We start from the raw sequence: 21,136 nt of genomic DNA, 5'->3' as shown, positions 1-21,136 counted from the left end.
TTTGTGTTGTCTGTTCAGACAATGACATTACGATGAAAGATATACATAGCACCTATAGAGTTTTTATTTTTTTTATTTTTTGGATGGACCTTCATCCCTTCCCCCCTAACCCCTCCATGCCCTAAGGGTTCATTTTTTAGAAAAGGGAATATTTGAAGCCCCACTTTGAGGCTACGTTAGGTAAGAAATAAAAACCAATTTGCTGCTATTCATTTCCAGGACCATCTTTAAGCACAATATATGTTTTTTTTCTTTTAAAAATATGAAATGGTTTTGTGAATTGTTTTTTTTCTCCTCCCATTCTGTCATGCCAATTTATCAAAAAGGAACAAACAAGTATCATGCATTTTTTTCAGTCCTCCAAAAACACACATATCCCTGCTAAAGAAAGGACTCAGCAATTCCTTAGCAGTTGTGCTTGTATCATACCTTTTTAAAAAAAAATCTGTCAGAAAGAAAAGATAACATTCAGTCTTGTCATCAGCACTCCTGGGAAATAAAGTCATGAAACTTCTAGCACTGGTTTGACATGAATATGTGACCCACAGATGTGTGGTCTTCTGTGTACAGCATATATACTGGCTCGCAGTAACAGATTCCATCACCTTCCTTTGAAAACAGGGAAATAAGCCCAGGTTCTGTACCACAGTCATTTCTCCTACTCAATATATTATTCTGTCATCCTCTTGATATGTCTAGCAGGGTACAGACTCCTCTACTAGGTTGATATGTCTCCTACAGTCTTTCAAAGTATAATCAAAGCAAAGCAAGATCATTGCAACAATAGGAAAAAGAAAAAACACAACATCTCTTTACTGGTGAAAGGCTTTGCTGCAGGACCACCATGTCCTTGGCTATAACAGGTTCAAAACAGAAAACATGTAAAGAGCACTATTGTCATCTAAGCAGTACGTCCTAACGCCACTGTCGTTACTGGAGCAGCATTGATCAAAGGCATCACGGTGACCCCCGAGCGCTAACCTCTCTTTCCCTCGTGTTTGCTGGCAGCTGTGTCTCAGAAAAAGCTGTCTTCAGCAAGGCAGAAGCAGGTACGAGAAATGCATTAGAAGTCTATGTCCCAGCCCGAGTTGTCATCCGGGGGTGGTTCATCACTGTCTTCAGGGAAACTGTCGAAATTGCTTGTGTCTGTGGGTGACGCCACCTGCAACAGGAGAGACAGCATAGCCAAAAGCCTCTGACATTTTCAGAATTCCAAGGCACAATGCTATTTTGTTCCCCATTCTTAACCAGAGTAATTTTCAAATGTGTGTGTGTGTGTGTGTGTGTGTGTGTGTGTGTGTGTGTGTTTTATACCAAAACAAGGTTAAAATGGAGTACTGTGCAAGGTTTCGCAGGCGTATCCACTGTTTAAATCAGATTACATACACTTGTGTCTTTAGCCATTTATTAATTCTCTCTGACAGAAATAATTTAATAATCATTTTTTCTAGCCTTTTGAAATATATAATACATTATTGTTCTCTTTAACCAATAGAAAACTGCTGTGTAACAACCACTGGTCCATCTTTCCTCATCTCAATTTCAGCCCCCAGGCCTTTGACAACTGACATACTGGTCTCAACTTATGTGAGGTGAACTGATCTCTTTTAGATGCAGCAGACTAGTGTGATCACACATTTCTTAATAGTTGTCTGTGTGCCTGATTTAGTGCACTTAATATAACTTCCTCAGTTTCCATTCATGTTGTTGCACATGCCTAGAATTCATTTTTTTATATTTGAATAGTTTTGTTGTATGTGTGTTTCTGTCTCTCGGTCTGCTTGCCTGCCTGGCTGCCTGCCTACCATTTATATCACATTTTCCTTTTCCATCATTTTTTTTTTTGCCAGACCTGGGGCTTGAACTCACGGCCTAAGTACTGTCCTTGGGCTTTCTCAAGGTTAGAGCTCTACCACTTGAACCACAGCAGCATTTCTGTCTTTTTCTTTGTGTGTGTGGTACTGAGGAATTGAACCCAGGGTTTCATGCGTTCTACCATTAGGCCATGCTCCTGTCCCTCCATCAATAATTTTAAGAAGCGTTTTATTCACTTTCTACTCTAGAATAATTTCTGATTAGGCACAGTGCTCTCAATTGTGAATAACTATTGAGTAAAAAAAAAATTAAATGGCTGTTACCCTTAAAAGTTTATCTTATAGTAGGTAACGCAGTGTATGGCTAAAACAAATAAGCATAAAATCTGTAAAAATATAAATTTTGTCTAGTGCTTTGAAAAAATGAAAAATACCACAAGAGCAAGTGGTCATAAAAAAAAAGTCCATTTGAAATAGTATCAAAAAGTCCAAGAACACTTGGGAATGTGGCTTAGTGATAGAGTGCTTGCCTAATATTCATGAAACCATGTGTTTGATTCCTTAGTACCACATAAACAGGAAAAAAAAATATCTGAAAGAGGCACTATGGTGCAAGTGGTAGAGTGCTAGCCTTAAGGAAAACACAGTGCCAAGGCCCAGGACTTGCAAAAAAAAAAAAAGATTTGGGCTTGGAGTATGGCCTAGTGATAGCGTTTGCCTAGTATGTACTGTACGAAGCCCTGGGTTTGATTCCATAATACCATGTACACAGAAATAAGCCAGAAATGGTGCTGTGGCTCAAATGGTAGAGTGCTAGCCTTGAGAAAGCTCACAGACAGTGCCAAAGCCCTGAGGTCAAGTCCCAGAACTGGCAAAAAAAAAAGTTCAAGAAAGGTAGGACACACATCTATGTCCTGGGAGAAAGCCACACCTTGAAGTGATGAAAAGGGCCAACTCCTGTGCTGGCTAAACAGCGAGGTGACTGGCATGAGTAGAGGCTGGAAAAATATGTAGGAGCCAGGTCATACAGGAATTCTGTATGCTGATTCTAAGGATAATAGAATCCATATTTACACTTGAACAAAAAACTCTTAAATTTTTTCCAGATGGATTCCAATTTGCAGAGATCAGTGAAAACCTGCTTAATATTACTAGTACATAAGTGTCCCCTGGTAAAGTCCAGATGGACCAGGGTTCGATTCCTCAGTACCACATATATAGAAACAAAAAGCTGGAAGTGGTACTGTGTGCTAGCCTTGAGAAAGCCCAAGGACAGTTCTTATGCCCCAAGCTCAAGCCACAGGACTGGTGGAAAAAAATAAATAAGTAAAATTTAACAAGTAGTTGGTGATTGACAAATTCCATCAACTATGTCCTAGAATTTGAAGCTGGAAAGTGTACTTACACTTGGTATGATGGGAGGTGTCAAAGTGCCTTTTCTTAAGCCTTCCCAATTAAAGCCTTCAAACCATCTATGAAAGGAAAAACATAGGCAATTAAAGGTGGTGGATCCCAGTTGCAATTTTCATATTATAACAAGTTGTACATAATGGCTAGGTAGTAGTTAAATAAATGTGGGGGGGGTCATGGAACTTGAACTCTGGGACTGGATGCTGTCCCTGAGCTCTTCAGCTCAAGGCTACTGACCTACTCCTTGATCCACAGCCCCACTTTGTGTTTGCTAGTAATTAATTGGAGATAAGAGTCTCCAGTTCTGTTCTTTCGTGCCTGGGCTCGGTTTGAACCACAATCCTCAGATCTCAGCCTTCTGAGTAGATAGGATTACAGGTGTGAACCACCATGCCAGGCTAGTTAACATTTTCATGTGACAAAAATGTTCTCCCCTTTACTTATATACAATGGAATTCTATGCTGCGATCAGAAAGACTTGGAAAAAATCATATTAAGTAAAGTAAGCCAGACAGACCCAAAGGGGGATCAATGTTTTCCCTCATTTGTAAAAATTAGTACACATCCAGGACTCTCCTAGCAGAGGATTACAGTAGCTCAAAACCTATGCAAATGTGGGTCATATAGAATGAAACTAAACAAAATGAACTCTAGGATATGGAAACAAGAGTTTTATCTTGTCTGATTGTTGTTCTTAAGGTACTATGTAACTTCTCTTTTGTTACCCTTTCGTCAATCTCTTATTGTTACTGTATCTGACTTTGTACCTGGTATATTATATATATGTATTTATATATATAATATATATTTTATATATAAGGAAGGGGGAAAACAAGATGATTGGGGGGGTAGATGGAGGGAAATGGGGACAAAAACATGAGAAGGGATATTAATGTGTGAGAAATAATTCACCTACTATCTGGTAAATGTAACTGTAACCCCTATTCATTACCCAGGCAATAAAAAATAAAAAAAATATTCTCCACTTAACTGAAGTTTTAGTCGGCTTTTCCTTAAAGTGCTTACCTTTAGAAATATAGTTGTCAGAATTAAATGCCCACTACCATACAAATTGATTTCAGGAATTTCAGTAATAATGTCTACACAACCTTGTATCTCTGCTATATTATACTCTAATAAATGTGATGATATGTTCACCCTATGTCCTGCATGTCACTTTATAGAGATAGAATCAGGGCAAAAAAGGCAGAAATTAATACTCCATCTTTGCTACTGGCTCAGTACTCAGCTTCAACTAATTTAACCTTTCATATCACTACGTTTGGCTCTTCATATTTTACTTCCCTCATTTATTGTCTTTTTGAACAGAAAGAAGATTTACTAAGTAAATTATTTTTCTGTAAAAATGAGAACAACATACTATAACACAAGGGAAGCTGTGTGTTTTTTTGTCCATAGAGTATTTCAGCATTAACGAATGCTCAGACCAATTTCTTAGCATGTCATACAAAACCATAGCTATCTCAGTAAGTTTATTGGTTAAGGATGTGAGTTTTCTAGGAGCATTACACAAGCCCATGAAAAGAGAAGGAAAATAAACAAACAACATGCATTGGTTTAGCTTTAGAAATGCTAGCCAATGTAAGTAAGTTCCAATTGTGATGACACTGTTTTTTTTAACATTTTAAAATTTCTTTCCCCTTTGTTATCACATCACCATATGGGGAGATGGGAATATGAAATTACATGTTTTCAATTTAATAGAAAAAAGGATACAAAGTCCGGTCTTTCTTTTTTCTATTATGCTGATAAGGTAAAGAGGTTCAAAATTTTTAAAAAATCATATTTTCTCTTTGGGTGAGAGGGAGGAAAATTGTATTTCCTGGTAGCTGCAAGGAGGTTAGTCTGTGAATTTGTTGTTTAGAAGGTCATAGGTTAGAAAAATAGTTAGATACACTGAAATAAAGTTCCACAAACATAGGCAGTTCTTGGTGAAATGTATTTCTCTACACTCTCACTTTCAATGTTACTGTAGAATCATTGCATATGTGTATATATTATGTATGCACTGTATTACATACACACCAGCAGCTCTCATTTGTCTGCTTTCTTTCTCTCTGTAGATCTCACTGTAGGATTACTTTATTTACATATTAATAGCTTAAAAAAACATCACCCTGAGGAAACTATCAAGTGGTTTTCTGGACTCTGAAATAGATATAAGGAAAAAACACTTACTTGTGCTTTTGAATGTCTTTGACACCATTTTTCAAATTTCCTAATCTTTCTGATGGGTTATCCCTAAAAGTAAAAGAATAGTTTTGTTAAGTTATCTGTGTAATTTTTTTTCTTCCCAATACTTTCTCATATCATGTGCTTGAGTAAGATCTGGTGGTTCACACCTGTAATCTCAATAGCCAAGCAAGAGAATTATAAGATCAGGTCTAGCCTAGACTATAGAGTAAGATCTTGTCTTCAAACGAAGCCAATGCTCATACAAAAAAGAAGGGGGGGGGGAGTAGTTGAAACACTAACCTGCATAGTTTTTTAATTAAATTAGCAGCATTTTTGGCAATCTTCTTTGGAAACTCTATCATATCAATTCCTCTCAGTATGATGTTATAGGTTTTCATAGGATCTGGGCCTGAGAAAGGTGGGCTACAAAATTGAGAGACATAAGACAGATTAGTTTTGCTTTCTAGTTGCTCTTACACTGGGCCTCAAGTTAATTAAACACATGGAATAAAATTTGAATAATATTAAAACAACCTGAAAGTCATTTAGTGAAACCATTACTGCATGAACTACATTTGCTGTTTCCCTTCATTCTCTTTAGTGCAGGTGCCTGACCCCTGTTGCTGTCTTTATTTATTCAAGCTGTGTGCTTGACCATCTGTTCCTCCTCACACTAATTGACTCAGTGATTATACATGGGATGAAATGTGAAGTCCTTAGAAGGAATCATAAGAGCATTAAGGGTACAACCTTACCTCATGTCATCACCACTAATACCACATCCAGGCACTGAGGCACTGTCTGTCTCAGGGGACTATTTTGCCTAGAGATTCATCTCATGGTAATCTGGCTAAGGACTCAGTTCATCATCAAGGGTCAGTTTAAATGTTGCACTGCTTCCTCCCAAGGACTTCACTGAGAACTTACATCAATTAAAAGTACTTGATGATCTTATCTGGAACCTGAAAGGTTCATTTTCTGTTCTTTCCAAGTTTCAGGATAAACCCAGTCTTCTGAAATGACTCCATTATTCATTTTCCTCACCACTTGTCATGTGGGTATGATAGTATTTTTTTTTAGCTCTGGTCCTTATAGTCTACCTTATGCCTTATGTATACTATTTTATAGTGCATGTCTACATTCGCAGTTATATGTTGTGATCTTTGGCAAACACATTCATCTAGATATAAAAATTGCTAACAGGTTCTCTTGCTCGTGCAAAGAGTTGAACCAAGACTTGTTCATATGATCGCTGTTTCCCTTGCTTCATTGCGAGCCAAGTCATTGGGCTCAAAAGTCTCATGGAAAAGAATTGAGTCCTTCAGATAAACTATATCTCTACATTTAAAAAATGGTAAGAATGAAACTACAAGTAAGCAATTAGTTAGTTGCTCCCGCATAACTTGTTTCCGATCTTGTTTCTTGAATTTGTGCACATGTGAGTAACTAATTGAAGTATGGTAGAAAATAGGGAGACATGTACTTTAAAGGGAGTGACACAGGCAGGAGTAAGAAGTAAGAAGCAATTTCTGGTCCTTTTTTATTGAGTTTTTCCCTACAAATATCAATACCTGCCAGTCAGAAGTTCATACATCAAGATTCCAAGTGACCAATAGTCAGCTGAAATGTCATGACCTTTGTTGAGGATAATCTCTGGGGCTACATATTCTGGAGTTCCACAGAAAGTCCATGTTTTCTTTCCAAATCCTATTTTCTTTGCAAAGCCAAAGTCAACCTTGTGGAAAAAAGTAAAATATTTAAGCCATTTATATTATAAAGCAGTAAGTTGTGAAGCAGTATTTTATTTTGTACAACAACACTGGTGATGATAAACAGTAAAAAATAGAAATGGTACAAGTAATTACAGACTTATCGTGGGAAAGGAATCATATATTGCAAACAGTTTAGAAGAAATTCACATCATTACAAAGAGAGGCAAATTGCTGTCTGGAAAGACATACTACTTTTCCTATTTTTATGACAAGGGAGGTTGTACAAGACAAAGGTTAGGAGAATATTTAAGCCAACATAGCATCTTTCTCAGAACAGACATGATTACTGCTGTATTTCCAAAGTTGGCCATTTGTCTACTGTTAATTATTTGAGAAGTTGCTTTGTTGTGAGTAGAGGTAAAAGACACATGAATGGGACTAGAAATTCTGTTCCTGGTACACTTGAGTAGATAAAATAAAACTTTGCCCTAATTTTTTCTAGGAATCTTTTGAAAGACGAACTGCAAATTTAGACCCAGTATTTCTTTTCTAAAGTGAATTGATTTAGATATGAATACTAAACTCCACTGATTTGATTTTTCTTTTTTCTTTTTTTTTTTTGCCAGTCCTGGGCTTGAGCTCAGGGCCTGAGCCCTGTCCTTGGACTTTCTCAAGGCTAGAGCTCTACCACTTGAGCCTCAGCACCACTTCTGGCTTTTTGCTATGTATGTGGGGTACCAAGGAATCGAACCTGGGTCTTCATGCATGCTAGGCAAGCACTTACCACTAGGCTAAACTCCTGGCCCGATTTGATTTTTCTAACAACCATATACTGATTAAAAATTATCAAAAGGGCCAGGCAGCAGTGGCTCACACCTGTGACTCCAGCTCCGCAGGAGGCTGAGATCTGAGGATCACAATTCAAAGCCAGCCCAGGCAGGAAAGTGTGAAACTCATTTCTAATTGACTACAGAGAATTAAAAAATAAAATAAAATACTAGAAGCAGAATAGTGGCTCAAGTGGTAGAACACACATCTTAAACAACAGCAGTACAGAGATAGCACTCAGGCCCAGGCCCTGAATTCTAGCCCCATGATTGGCACACACACACACACACACACACACACACACACACACACACACACACACACAAACAAAAGACAACAAATTAAAAAAATAAAAATAACTTACAATGATTCAAAGTCTATAAAAGTTCGATATTATTAGGCAATTATTTACCACATGTAAACTTTCTGATCTTTGGATTGATTACACCAGTTAATTTTATTTCATAATATAGAAAACTATAAAATAATAGTGAGTGTATACTATGTACTCAATGCTCTAAAGGGAAGAAGGCTGGCTGAACATACAATTTTTTTCAGTCCCCATACATCTATGAACAAACACATGCCAGCAAGGGTATTTTCTAAGGCTCATTAGAAAGTATATTTAGCCAAAGTATTATTAACACATACGTAGTCAATTAGATTTCTCATAATATTTATGTTATTTCCTAAGATCTATTTTAAGAAGAGTTACCACCTTAAAATAAAAACAAAAAGCCTGATTTCAATGTTAGCAAAGGAGCACAGCTTTGCAAGCAAATACTTGAGTCCTGCAACACTGAAGCCATGCGTGATAGGCACTGACCAGTTTGGCATAGCCTCGGTGATCTAAAATGAGATTTTCCGGCTTGAGGTCCCTGTAAATGATTCCTTTGGAATGCAGATAGGCAAATGCTTCTACCACACACGCTGTGTAAAATCTGGTTGTAGAATCTTCAAACGAACCTCTGCAAAGTAGAATTCAAACTGTATGAGCAATGTCATTTTACTAAATACCCATTCCAAAATTCCTTTAGATGCAAGTTCCATGGATTAGTGTGGCATGATAGCTATTCCACTCGGTTTTGTAAAACATCTGAGGATCAAGTCAAGGAACTTTGCACATTTGTGAGTGGGGCAGTTAAATCTAGCTTCCTGAAAGGGATCAGGAAGAGTTCTATAATACACCAGGATTCATAGACTTGGTAGCTTCCTCTCCAGAGCCCACTATGATATAAAATGACACATGTCTCAAAGGCAGGGGGTGAGGCTGTGACAGGGAGAGAATTCTATTATAGAGCCTGTCTACTAAGAGTTTGCTTTTTAAAGGAGAAGCTTACTAATTTATTCCTACTCATCTTAATCTTTCTAAACACTGTAGATATGGCTCTCGCAATGCAACACACAAAACCTAACATTTTCTTTTTTTTTTTTTTTTTTTTTTTGCCAGTCCTGGGCTTGAGCTCAGGGCTTGAGCACTGTCCTTGGACTTTCTCAAGGCTAGAGCTCTACCACTTGAGCCTCAGCACCACTTCTGGCTTTTTGCTATGTATGTGGGGTACCGAGGAATCGAACCCGGGTCTTCATGCGTGCTAGGCAAGCACTTTAACCACTAGGCCAAACTCCCGGCCCCAAAACCTAACATTTTCAAAGAACCAACAAACATTGTCAGCTAGGTATTTGTCCATTGGGAGACTTTTGTCATGAAGTCAATATCCATGTCCTCATTATCATCCTCTTAGAAAAGATGAAACTAAAAGATGATTAGGATGCAGTGAGTGGTAGGAGATACTAATTTGATGGTGATATTTCACACGAAGGCTCTCTCTTTTCTGATCTTTCTGTTTCTGCCTCTATCTTTATACATCTACATATATTGAATGGTTGAATGAATACAATGCTAATAAATAAAGAAATGAACTTGGCATCAAGGATTAAATGCTAAAATATGAGACTCCTTTAAAAAACAGTGTCCATTCTTCTTTCTCAATTATTGAATTCAATCTAATAATTTCATAATTTAGACTGTTAGTATGAACATCAGCTTCTGGGGTGGCTGAGAGGGAGGAGAGTGGCTGGCAATCACATGAGTTTTAGGGAGTTTGCAACAAACAGTTTCCCCAAGAGTTCACTTTTATAGGAGCTCTTGATGCCTTCTGGCCCTCCGGTGACATGTACACATTTTTCAAATTTGAGCCATGATGGCTAACATACTGAACAATGGAATATAGCCACATCTTTACAAAATCGGTTAGAAAATCATAGGATAATAATGCCATCTCATAGGTAAATTTTTTAGAAGAGTGTGATTCAGGAAAGTAGAATTTTCATTTCAATGACCATTGTCCCTGATGTTGTCACTAGAATAAACAAGAGAATCATTGTGCTTTTCATATTTACTCTTCCAGTGACTGTCCTCTAATAACTAGCTCCTCTGCTTGCAGAATGCTAAAATGTTGGTTTCCCTTCCTTCAAAAGGTACATAAGGGCCAAGCAGAATAGCTTTTGCCTACAATCCTAGCTACTTGGGAAATGAAGTTAGTTCAAGAGAGAAAGGTCTCGAAACCCCATTTCAACCAATAAGACCTGGTTTCAATAGCGTTCACCTACCATTCCAGCTACATGGAAAACACAATTAGAAAGATTATGGTCCAAGCTATCCCAAGCATTAACTTGAGACCCTATATTAAAAATAACTAAGGTAAAAAAATAAAACATTAAGAATAGCTAAAATAAAAAAGAAACAGGGGCATGGCTAAAGTGCCTGCCTAGCAGAAACCAGAGCCTGATTTCCAATCCCACTATCTTGAATATTTCCCTATATATAAATATATCTTTAACTGGATATTTCTAAACGAAATTTTTGTCTCAATCATGGAACAATCAATACAATATTCCCACAAAAACATTTCTCAGCAGCACACTGTTTGTCACTACATATTTGAGATACGGGGTTTAAAAACTTGAAAGGAGGAAAAAACATGGAATTAGGGTGCGTCAAAGTGAAAAATTACTAGTAGAATTGGAAGCGACAGTATAAATTTGATCCAAAACAGAAGTGAAAGCTTGTTTGATCAACAGTTTATAGAGAGTTGCTTACAGAAATAAATCATTTGCCCTCTATAAATCTTTGAAATAATAAATTGTGCCTTTGCGGTTCTATCATTGCAGCAGAATGAGTAATGAACAGGCTCTTGTACCTCCTTTAAAAATGAGTGGTTGGGTTAGCTAAATGGCAGTAGATGACAATTTGCTAGAATTAGAAGGTTTTGGGTATTCATTGATAAGCACATTAAACTTGAATCACAATGATTAATCACCTTGTCATAAACTGATTCCTCCAATGTCACAATGTAACCAGGCAAAAACACTTCTTATCAAACACCAACAGGCAAGAGTAATTAGGAGCAGCCATCTAAATCAGAAGTGTATCCCAAGCTGTTCAGGCTTATTGACAATTGTCAAATTAATCCAATGGAGGATAAAGTTTAGTGACTATGCGACTAGTTTCTTTTGAAATATTTTCAATTAGTTTCATCTTTTGGGTCATTGAAGATGAAATTCAACAATCACTTCCATAAACTAGCTTCAATCAAGCAGAATGGACATAGGTAGTCATGTTTAGTCTTGTGGTTATACAGGTGACCAGAAAGACATATGGACAGAGAGTGAGAGGAATGAAAATTAGAAAATTATGGATTTTGGAGTATGATGCTTAGAAAAAACTAGGAAACCATGGATCACAACTGTAATCTTAGCTACTCAGGAGAATGAGATCTGAGGACCCAGGTTTGAAATCAGCTCAGGCAGAAATATTTATGAAATCTTAAACTCCAATTAAGTAGAAAAAGGCAGAAAGGGAACTGTTGCTCAAGTGGTAGAGCACCAACTTTGAGGGAAAAAGATAAGAGATGAGACTCAGGCAGACTAAAGTTATCTAACCAAGTGAAGCAAACACTATCTAGAGAAATTAATGACCTCAGAAAAGCAGAAATATATATGTGGTAGGTGGGAAAACTTAAGATACTGGTGTTGGGTTGTTTTTTTTTTTTTTGCCAGTCGTGGGGCTTGAACCTAGGGCCCAGGCACTGTCCTTGGACTTTTTGACAAGGCTAGAGTTCTACCACTTGAGCCACAACACCACTTCCAGCTTTTTGCTATGTCTGTCGTACCGAGGAATTGAACCCGGGTCTTTGTGCATGCTAGACTCTACCACTAGGCTAAACTCCCGGTCCTTAAGATACTGTTTTGATGGCAGAAAGACCTTATATGATGAGCTACCAGGTGAAGTTTACATGTATTACACCAAGCCATTTGGCCAACATGAGTTGAGCCTTGTGTTTATTTTGCATTGAGATATATATAAGCATATGAAATAAGCAATTGAAATCTTTAGACTTTATAACAATAGACTTTTCTCATAGAAATGTCATAAATCTCCTACCTATCCCTGAGAATGGTCCAGAGCTCTCCACCCAGACAAGCTTCCATCAGCATATACAAATATTTGCTGTCCTTAAATGTTCGGTACAGCCTGCAAATAGCAAACATGAAAGCAGAGTAGTAACATAATTGTATTCTTTTAATATACAGGTTTTCAAGCTTTAGAGACTTTTGACTTGCTAATTGACACATAATAATTATACATATTATGAGGTTATAATATATATATATGCATTGTTTAAAGGTCACACCAGAGTATCTCATACATAAATTGTCTCATATATTTATGTTACAATGTTAATTAGATAGGTGTTGGTGTTCTATTGCATATTAACAGCATTGCATTGAATGTTTTAAAATAACTGAAGAAGATGGTCATGGATGTGATTTTATAAAAGTGTGTAAATTTTGAAGCACCTAGACTGCAGTCTTTTCATTTGTCATGCATGAAATTTCTTGAGACAAATAGAAAAAAACAATCCAAAATTACAACTAGGGAAAAGAAGCCCATGAGTAAGACTCTAACACCACAGGAAACGAGTGTCTCATAGGAGATGAACTAATTTAAGTGATCATGGACAAAAGAATTTCTTGGGATTTTTATGGCTTCTATTTTGGCTGATGTCTTAAACATAGATATTTATATATCATGTATATGCATGTTACAGAAAGAAAACTAAATTTTATAAATAGAGACATGTAATTTTCTTGTGCTACTTATGTAAGCTCGTTCTATGTTTCATTTTCCACAACATGCCGCTGCTGGCATATTGAAAAGAGTTTCTTCTACATGTGAAAAATTATCTGTTATCCTCTCATTGATGCTTTCAAAATACTGAGGTAGAAGGATTGCTTGGCAGGTGCTAGACCATTTGAGCACGGTTCACCTCCACACATTTTGCTCTTAGTGTGTTTTTGAGATAGAACCTAAGTGAGCCTCAAATCATGACCATGGTAGAGATTCCCCCTGATGAGCTAGGATTACAGGTATTTATTAGCTGCCATTTAACAGATCTGTCATCTGTTAAATCTTCAAGAAGTGAAACTTGAATGGTTTGAGTTTTGACCATTTTTTTTTAAATTTTTCTATTAAGAGTTCTCAGGAAAACGGAGAAGCTTGTTCTTTTTCACAGTATCAATAGGATGAAAGAAAAACTGTATTCTTTTAAAAATCAAGCAGAATATTCTCAAGTGTCTTTCTCAGATCCAACATGCTAGGGTTGAGTGCGAGGGGCAGCAGGTGCAGTGGCTGCCCTGCTACCCCTGTCATGCACGGGCTCTTTACCTGACGATGAAATCGGAATGAGCCCCCTGCATGATCTGCTTCTCAGAACGGATGTGCTCCTGCTGCCGCGTGTCCACGATGTGGCGTTTCTTGAGAATCTTCATTGCAAATGTTTTGGATTCTTCACTTTTCAATTGGACCTTGAAGACAGGCAGAAAGGACAGAGGGGTAAACGCTGATGATAGGTCCACTGTAACAGACTGCTCTTTTAGCCTGAAACTCACAGGTGCCGTTGAGAATCACTTAAATGAACTCGAAGTACCAACCAAGGCACACAGACTACTGATTCTTGCCAGAGCTCCAGAGCCACAATTCCCATCCCACCTCATCTCACAGGACGAGATGCACTTCAAGCAATTTGATTCAAGTACATGGGACAAAGTATGACTATCGGGCCTATGAGTCTACAGACATGTCAAAGCTATGAAATTACATGTTGACCCTTGTCTCCACAGAAACTAAACATGTATATACTGTGCTGTCTTGTCTTCTGTTTTCTACCTTAGTCCTTCCCTTGCTTCCAACTAAGAAGAAACATAACTTGACCAATTTTTTTCAAGAGACTTGTGAAAACAATTTTTTTTCTCCACTCTCCATGTGTTTTCCTTTAACCGTAGCCTTAGTCCTTAAGTCATATAATTTAACATTGGACTTTAGTGGCTCACACCTGTAATCTTAGCTAAGATCTGGGAATCCTGGTTCAAAGCCATCTGGGGCAAGAAAGGCGGTGAGAATCTTATCTCCAGTCAACCACCAAAACAGCTGCAAATACAGGGGGTTAGGGACAGCACCCATACCCAGAGCTCAAGCCCCAGGACTGGAACAACAGCAACAACAACAAGTATAGTAATTGGAGAGACCTCCTCTGAGTCTTAATGTTCCCCAGCCTCTGAAGAGCCTACATGGATCCATGAGTCATATAGACTGGGGAAGGACAGGGCAGGAGAGGAGAGGGAAGGGGAGGAAAGGAAAGGAAAGAGAAAGGGTGGAGCTACTCACTGATAATGGCATGAAAGAGTTATCATTGAACACTCTCAAGTAGCAGAATCATCAAGACAAACAGCAAAGCAGCCCCATTATTCAGTCTAATGAAAGTTTAGGGGAGATAATATGGCAAGCCGGTTCTGCTCCTCAGCTGAAGTACAGCACTCCTTTCCTAAGCTGTGAATTATTCCTTGCTTCATCTGCAGGAAGGGCAGTCCTTTTTTTTTTTTTTTTGTGGGTCATGGAGCTTGAACTCTGGACCTGGGTGCTGTCCCAGAGCTCCTCAACTCAAGGCTACCACCCTTCCCCTGAGCCACAGCTCCACTTCCCATTTTCTAGTGATTAACTGGAGATAAGAGTCTCTTGTCCCACGTTCCTTCTGAGTGAACATAAGGACACTTCAGATAAATGAGCCTCAATTTACTCTCACCAATTGTGAATCTGCATGACAGGTCAAAAGGAAAAATGCCTGTTTGAAGGAACACACAGAGGACTTCAGTGAATACCTTTAAGTGCAGATTAGTGTGTTGCAAATAAATTCAAACCTAAGGTGAAAGCTCACTTCTAAAGCAAACCTGGGTGTTCCAATATAGTTCAGTTACTAAAAAGAGATATTCTCATTACTGGTAACAGATTTATTGTTTGTTGTATCAGGGACTGAACCTGTGACTTTCCTGCACATTAGATAAGTGCTTCACCACATGAGCTAAACTCCAGCCCTTCTGTTTTCACTTTGTGCTTGAAATAGACTGTCACTGCCCTTATTCAGGCTGGAGGAGAACTACTGCCGTTCTTCTTGCATGCTCTAAGCCTTACATTGAAGTTTAATGATCTTGTTAGGTCAAAGAACTTCTCTTTAAATAAGTGGCATACACTGAGTGCCCTCCGGGGCTTTCATCTGTTCCAGTCTCCACTCTACTAGCCCGCTTCCATGCCACTAAGCAAATAGTAAGCATTTAAGACGCAACTTTAAAAATTGCATATGTTACCGTGATTTAACTCCTAGCGCTCCTAGAAAGGGAAAATGCACTGTGACTTCATTGTAAAGCATGATGCTGCCATTTGAATGAATGCACACTTGAACCTGGTGAATCTTAAGATGTGAATTTCTGACATGGACTTTTCTTTGTCAGCCTCCAGCTGATGTCAACATAAAACCAGACTGTAGAAGTAAGGCAATAGCTTGAGCACATGAAATAGTTTAGAGACATATTTACTTGCTGCCTAGACTTGTATTTAAATGTGTGCTTCCTTTATCTCTGGGGATGTCAATGTCTTATATTTTTTTTTGTTTGTTTCATGGTGGACTTTATATTTTCACTTGCAGGGACAAGGAAAGACTAAAATGGGTCCAGTATCATTGACTGGGAGTTGCCTCTTTGCTCATCTAGCAAGTCCTTCATGGTTCATTTTACAATACAACTATCTTCATACCTGTTTTTCAAAAATGGCTTCCTGAACTACACTAACTGAATTGACTTATTAAATTCAAGGTTTAAGCCTTGCACTGGCTTATGATTGCAATCCTAGCAACTCAAGAGCCTGAAATCTGAAGATTGTGTTTCAAGCAAGCCAGTGCAGGAAAGCCCATGAGAACACACACACACACACACACACACACACACACACACACACACACACACACACACACACGGACATTTCTGTGACCCATGGAATGTGGCTCTTTTGTTGCCTTCACCTAGGCAAATTAATAGTCTAGAGAAAAGATGAAGCACTGTGATGAGAAACCCCAATGTACTAATCTTCATCTTTCACTAACTGTATAGCCCAGTCTGGTCTCAAACTCACTCTATATCCAAGATCAACCTTGAAGGTATGTAACCATCACTCCCTTCAATCAAGTTTGTGATCAGTCATATAGTCTCACTGGATCTCAAGTCAACTCTGAAAACTATGGAGCCAAACCATATTGTGTGACAATGTCATTACACTTTGCAAAGTATGTTAACTCTAGTATATATATTTATATATATATGTATATATATATGAATATGTGGTGATCTCTTGGAAAAAGGAGGGAAAGGGAGGAAATATTTTGAAGTAGCACAACTATAACTTATGGAAGTAGGACAAGTCCACAGGGAAAGCATAATCTTTAGTTCACAGTATGTGCATGTTTTACTAGGAGGCACGAGTTGCATTCTTTCCGCTTGTCTCAACTACATGTAAAAGGGATCGGTTTCGGATTATATTTTGTGCTACCAACTTCAAAACACATAGCATTGCATAAAAGCAGCAGGAGTTTTCTAAGAGCATAAAAATGGACTCTAAGGCATAAAGTAATGTAGGAAAAGTCACCTTCCTCCTAATTGCTGCAAAACAGAAGCAGTAAAAACGATCTCAGCTTAAATGGCACATACATCCACCAGGCAATCATGGTGCATAATAAAGCATAATAATAATGAGTTCTTTATTTTTTTACCTCTTTGAAATCTGGAAGTAATCTAGAAAACGATCCAGCCACAATGTATGATCTATGTAGCCCATAGTAAATGCTAATTGAGATGATTTAATCATGTTTCTCAAAGTGCAAAGTAAAGCTGTATGAAAGAAAGAAGGGAGAGACAAAAGGACGAAGGGATATCCAGTGTCACCAGGTTAGCTGTGCCACGTTGCGGGAGTGTGCTTCAAATCACTCCAGTGATACATAGTTCCTCACCAGGGTCATTCTATTAGTCCAAAACTTGAGGATATAACACCAAGCCACCCAGAAAGTAGCAAACACATCATTGAGCTAGACATAGCCAAGCACTAGATTGTGTCTTCTCCATCATTTTCCATTATCCCATGGCTAGACACTGCCCTGTCTTGTCACAATGGCCTCAGAGGCCATGCTTAGGAGAGAGGTCAGATATTTTGGAGCAGTCATGCTGAGAATAGACCTGAGACTATATGCAAATGCACCAAATGCTCATAAAATTCAGGAAGAAACCATGACACGAAATTATTATACATGAGGCACCTGAGAATTTGGATTATTTAAGATGGGTTCGTAGAATGAAACCACCAAACAGAACCCAAAACTCCAGGATGAGAAAAATAAGCAAAAGAAAAGACAACCTTACCATACTTGGAGTAGCTGAATGAATATCTGAAACTCAGATGGGAATAGAAGGGTAGATGAGGCACTAGGTTCTTATTGAGTTGAAGAGATGGTCTTTGAATTGTAGTAGAAGATTGAAAAATGTGAATGCGAATTAGGCAATACAAGTTGCCTAAGACGTTTTAAATTTTTCTGTAAAACAGTGTCACATTTAAAAAGATGTTATCTTTTGGGATGACTTCTTAAGGTATTTATCACAGGTTCTAAATTTATAAAGTCCTCATTTTTTTAAGAAAAGAAAAGAGTAGGTTTGTGGATCAATTAAAGCAAAATGAACATAATTATTTAAAAATTATCTAGAGAGAATAATAAGTAATTCATAGGTAGTGAATTTTTCATATTTCAATAATGTGGAAGCCATAGTCCTACTCAAGTGCATACAACCTCCCAGAGCCTCAATTTTATCCATTTATAAAATGGGAGAAAAAATACCAAACATATTGTAACACAAAATTTGATGTAATACCAAATTCTTTGACAATTCACTAAAGTATGTATATGGAAAGAAGGCTTTCGATGGCCTTTGTACAATTAATTTACTGTTTCACAAAATGAATAGGAGGAAGCTGGAACATACATGTGTTTTGTGTGTGTGTGTGTGTGTGTGTGTGTGTGTGTGTGTGTGTGTGTGTGTTGTGGGGGTGAGGAGGCTCAGGGGAGGGATCCAGATGAAGAGAGGACAGGTGGGTAAATCAAGTCACAATACTTAATGTGCATATGTGAAAATGAAACTAAATAAACTGAGTGGAGGAGCAGGTTGAGAAAGATGGAGAACGATGCCATGGTTGACATGATTGAGCAAGATGAATTCACTAATGTGTTGAATTGAAAACCACTTTGTACAACTACTTAAGGCCAATAAAAATTAAGTACTATATAAAAATTATTTAAGGCCGTGAATGTGGCTTAGTAGTAGAGTGTTTGCCTAGCATGCACAAAGCCCTGGATTTGATTCTTTGGTACCACATACACAGAAAAAACCGGAAGGGATGCTGTATCTCAAGTGGTAGAAAGAACAATAGTCTTGAGAAAGCTCAAGGACAGTGCCCAAGCCCTGAGTTCAAGCCCCAGGACTATTGAAAAAAGAAGGAAGTAAGGAAGGAAGGAAGGAAGGAAGGAAGGAAGGAAGGAAGGAAGGAAGGAAGGAAGGAAAAAAGAAAGGAAGGAAGGAAAAAATCCACTACCTGCATAATGTCTAATGTATTTGGAATTTGTATCTAAAACAAATACTTCTAAATGATATTTTAGTATTAAAATTCAAAAGTCTATTTTGAAATTAGTTGTCTGGTGAACTAACTGACCAAGAATAATATCTCTACATTTAAAGAAGCTTTATCATAGTAAAGTTATGTTTTTGCCAGTCCTGGGCTTGAGCTCAGGGCCTGAGCACTGTCCTTGGACTTTTTCAAGGGTAGAGCTCTACCACTTGAGCCTCAGCACCACTTTCGGCTTTTTTCTATGTATGTGGTACCGAGGAATCGAACCTGGGTCATTATGCATGCTAGGTAAGCACTCTACCACTAGGTCAATCTCCCAGCCCAGGAAGCTTTATTTTTACAAAGCAGAGATGACAATTTTTATTACTAGTGTTCAAATCAATTTTGGCAAACCAAACAATATTCCAGCAGAGCTGAGTTACTAGGTGTATTTCATTTTTAGAAAAGTAAAATATTTTATGCCCTCAGCTTCAAGGCTCCAAATTAGTATCCTATTGTCAAATATGTCTTGATAATAAAAAGTGGCAACTCTGCTATTAACTCCATTTTAAGTTTCAATAAACTGTTAACTTCCATCTAAAGAAGATAAATACTCTAAATTCCCAAGAATTCATACCTAATAAAATATTAAGATCTTTACATCAGTGTTACTTTTCTCCATCTTAAGAAAGAAGCAACTGTCTCAGTCTGATATTGCTTTTGCTTTTCAGTTACTGGTTTGTGAGCTCAGGAACTAGAACTTGCTAGGCAGGTACCCTATGACATGAGAAATATCTCTGCTTTTTTGCCTTGGATAGGATCTGCTTCATATTATTTCTCCCAGTAGGTACACACCACTAATCCTGGCCTTTGGATTGAGACATCAAACCATGATTCTTCAGATGATCATCTCACAAATAGCTGGGAATACAGGGGTGTGCCACTATGCATAGCCTCATTGGTCTGTTTCTTTAAATCGATTTCTCACTAATTATCCACAGTTTTATCTCTTATCTTTATTAGCACTACATAATAACATCAATGTGTGATTTGTGGTTTAGCCAAGGTATGAAACTTGAGAATGAACCATAGCTGGTACTTTGTTTCATAATGTATACCTCAGATATGTTTCTCAGTCTTGTTCAAGCTTGAATGACACATGTTTAAATAGGTTATCTCATATTGTTACAGTATCTCACTTTGTTATCTGATATATTGGATATATTTATATTTGGTTATTTGAAATTGGATAGGGAAGGGGGGAAAACAAGATGGGGGGAGTGGGGGGAGGGAAATGGGGACCAAGACATGAGAAAGGGTATCAATGTATGTGAAATAATGCACCTTCTATCTGGCGAATTTAATGTAACCCTTCTATTAATTACAATAAAATATATGAAAAAATAAATAAATACTACAAGAAAGTCAAAAGCAAAAGATGTATTATGAGTTTAATGGAAATGTCAGCATCAGAAAGTTTTTTTTCAGTCATGTAGTATAAAGAGAAATCACTGTTCTATGGGGAATTCAAGTTTTTGTTCAGGTATTTATACACATAATTTACTATTCAGAGATAACTATCTCTGTCCATGTCTCGCTTTTCCTTTTTCACTTTTCCTATGTAGATATGTATGTATACACATATATTCTATAAGTTATATGTAAGTATGCGTATGTATATACACAAACATGCAGGTGATATACACATATGTGCTATACACATACATGTCATATATAGAGAGAACAGGCTTGGAAAAATGATATTAAGTGAAGTAAGACAGACCCAAAGGAACATAGGCTCAGTGGTTTCCCTCATTTGTTGGACTCTCCTAGCAGAGGATTACAATAGCTCAAAAGCTATGCATGTAAGATCATATAGGATGAGACTAAATGAAATGAACTGTAAGACATGTAAACAAGAGGTTTATCTTTGTGACTGTTGTTCTTAATGTACTATGTTATTTCTCTTCTCTTTTTTTGCCCTTACTGTTAATCTCATGTTGTTACTGTATTTGACTTTGTTACCTGGTATATTGTATATGTTTATTTGTTTATTTGAAATAGGGAAGGGAAAGAGGGAAACAAGATGGTCAGGAGGGGGTCAGAGGAAGGGAGCGTGGACAAAAACATGAGAAGGGGTATCA

The 21,136-nt window shown here is 37.6% G+C and overlaps 1 protein-coding gene across 3 annotated transcripts in view; it reads right to left on the bottom strand.

The window, feature by feature from the left end:
• Nucleotides 1-21,136, bottom strand: part of Prkg1 (protein kinase cGMP-dependent 1) — a 973,708-nt gene continuing 952,572 nt past the window's right edge. For all 3 annotated transcript variants that reach the window (XM_090346356.1, XM_090346355.1, XM_090346357.1), the window contains 8 exons: nt 13,689-13,828; nt 12,405-12,494; nt 8,787-8,928; nt 6,992-7,155; nt 5,721-5,843; nt 5,424-5,486; nt 3,220-3,286; nt 1-1,162 (listed from right to left, as the gene is read on the bottom strand). In XM_090346356.1, the coding sequence (XP_090202482.1) occupies nt 1,064-1,162; nt 3,220-3,286; nt 5,424-5,486; nt 5,721-5,843; nt 6,992-7,155; nt 8,787-8,928; nt 12,405-12,494; nt 13,689-13,828 (888 nt within the window). In that variant the 3' untranslated portion in view covers nt 1-1,063. The remainder of the gene's footprint in view (nt 1,163-3,219; nt 3,287-5,423; nt 5,487-5,720; nt 5,844-6,991; nt 7,156-8,786; nt 8,929-12,404; nt 12,495-13,688; nt 13,829-21,136) is intronic.

The sequence above is a fragment of the Megascapheus bottae genome, chromosome 15 (assembly GCF_031878675.1).
Source record: "Megascapheus bottae isolate mThoBot1 chromosome 15, mThoBot2.hap1, whole genome shotgun sequence".
NCBI lineage: Eukaryota > Metazoa > Chordata > Mammalia > Rodentia > Geomyidae > Megascapheus > Megascapheus bottae.
This window is presented reverse-complemented; position numbering and strand designations above follow the sequence as displayed.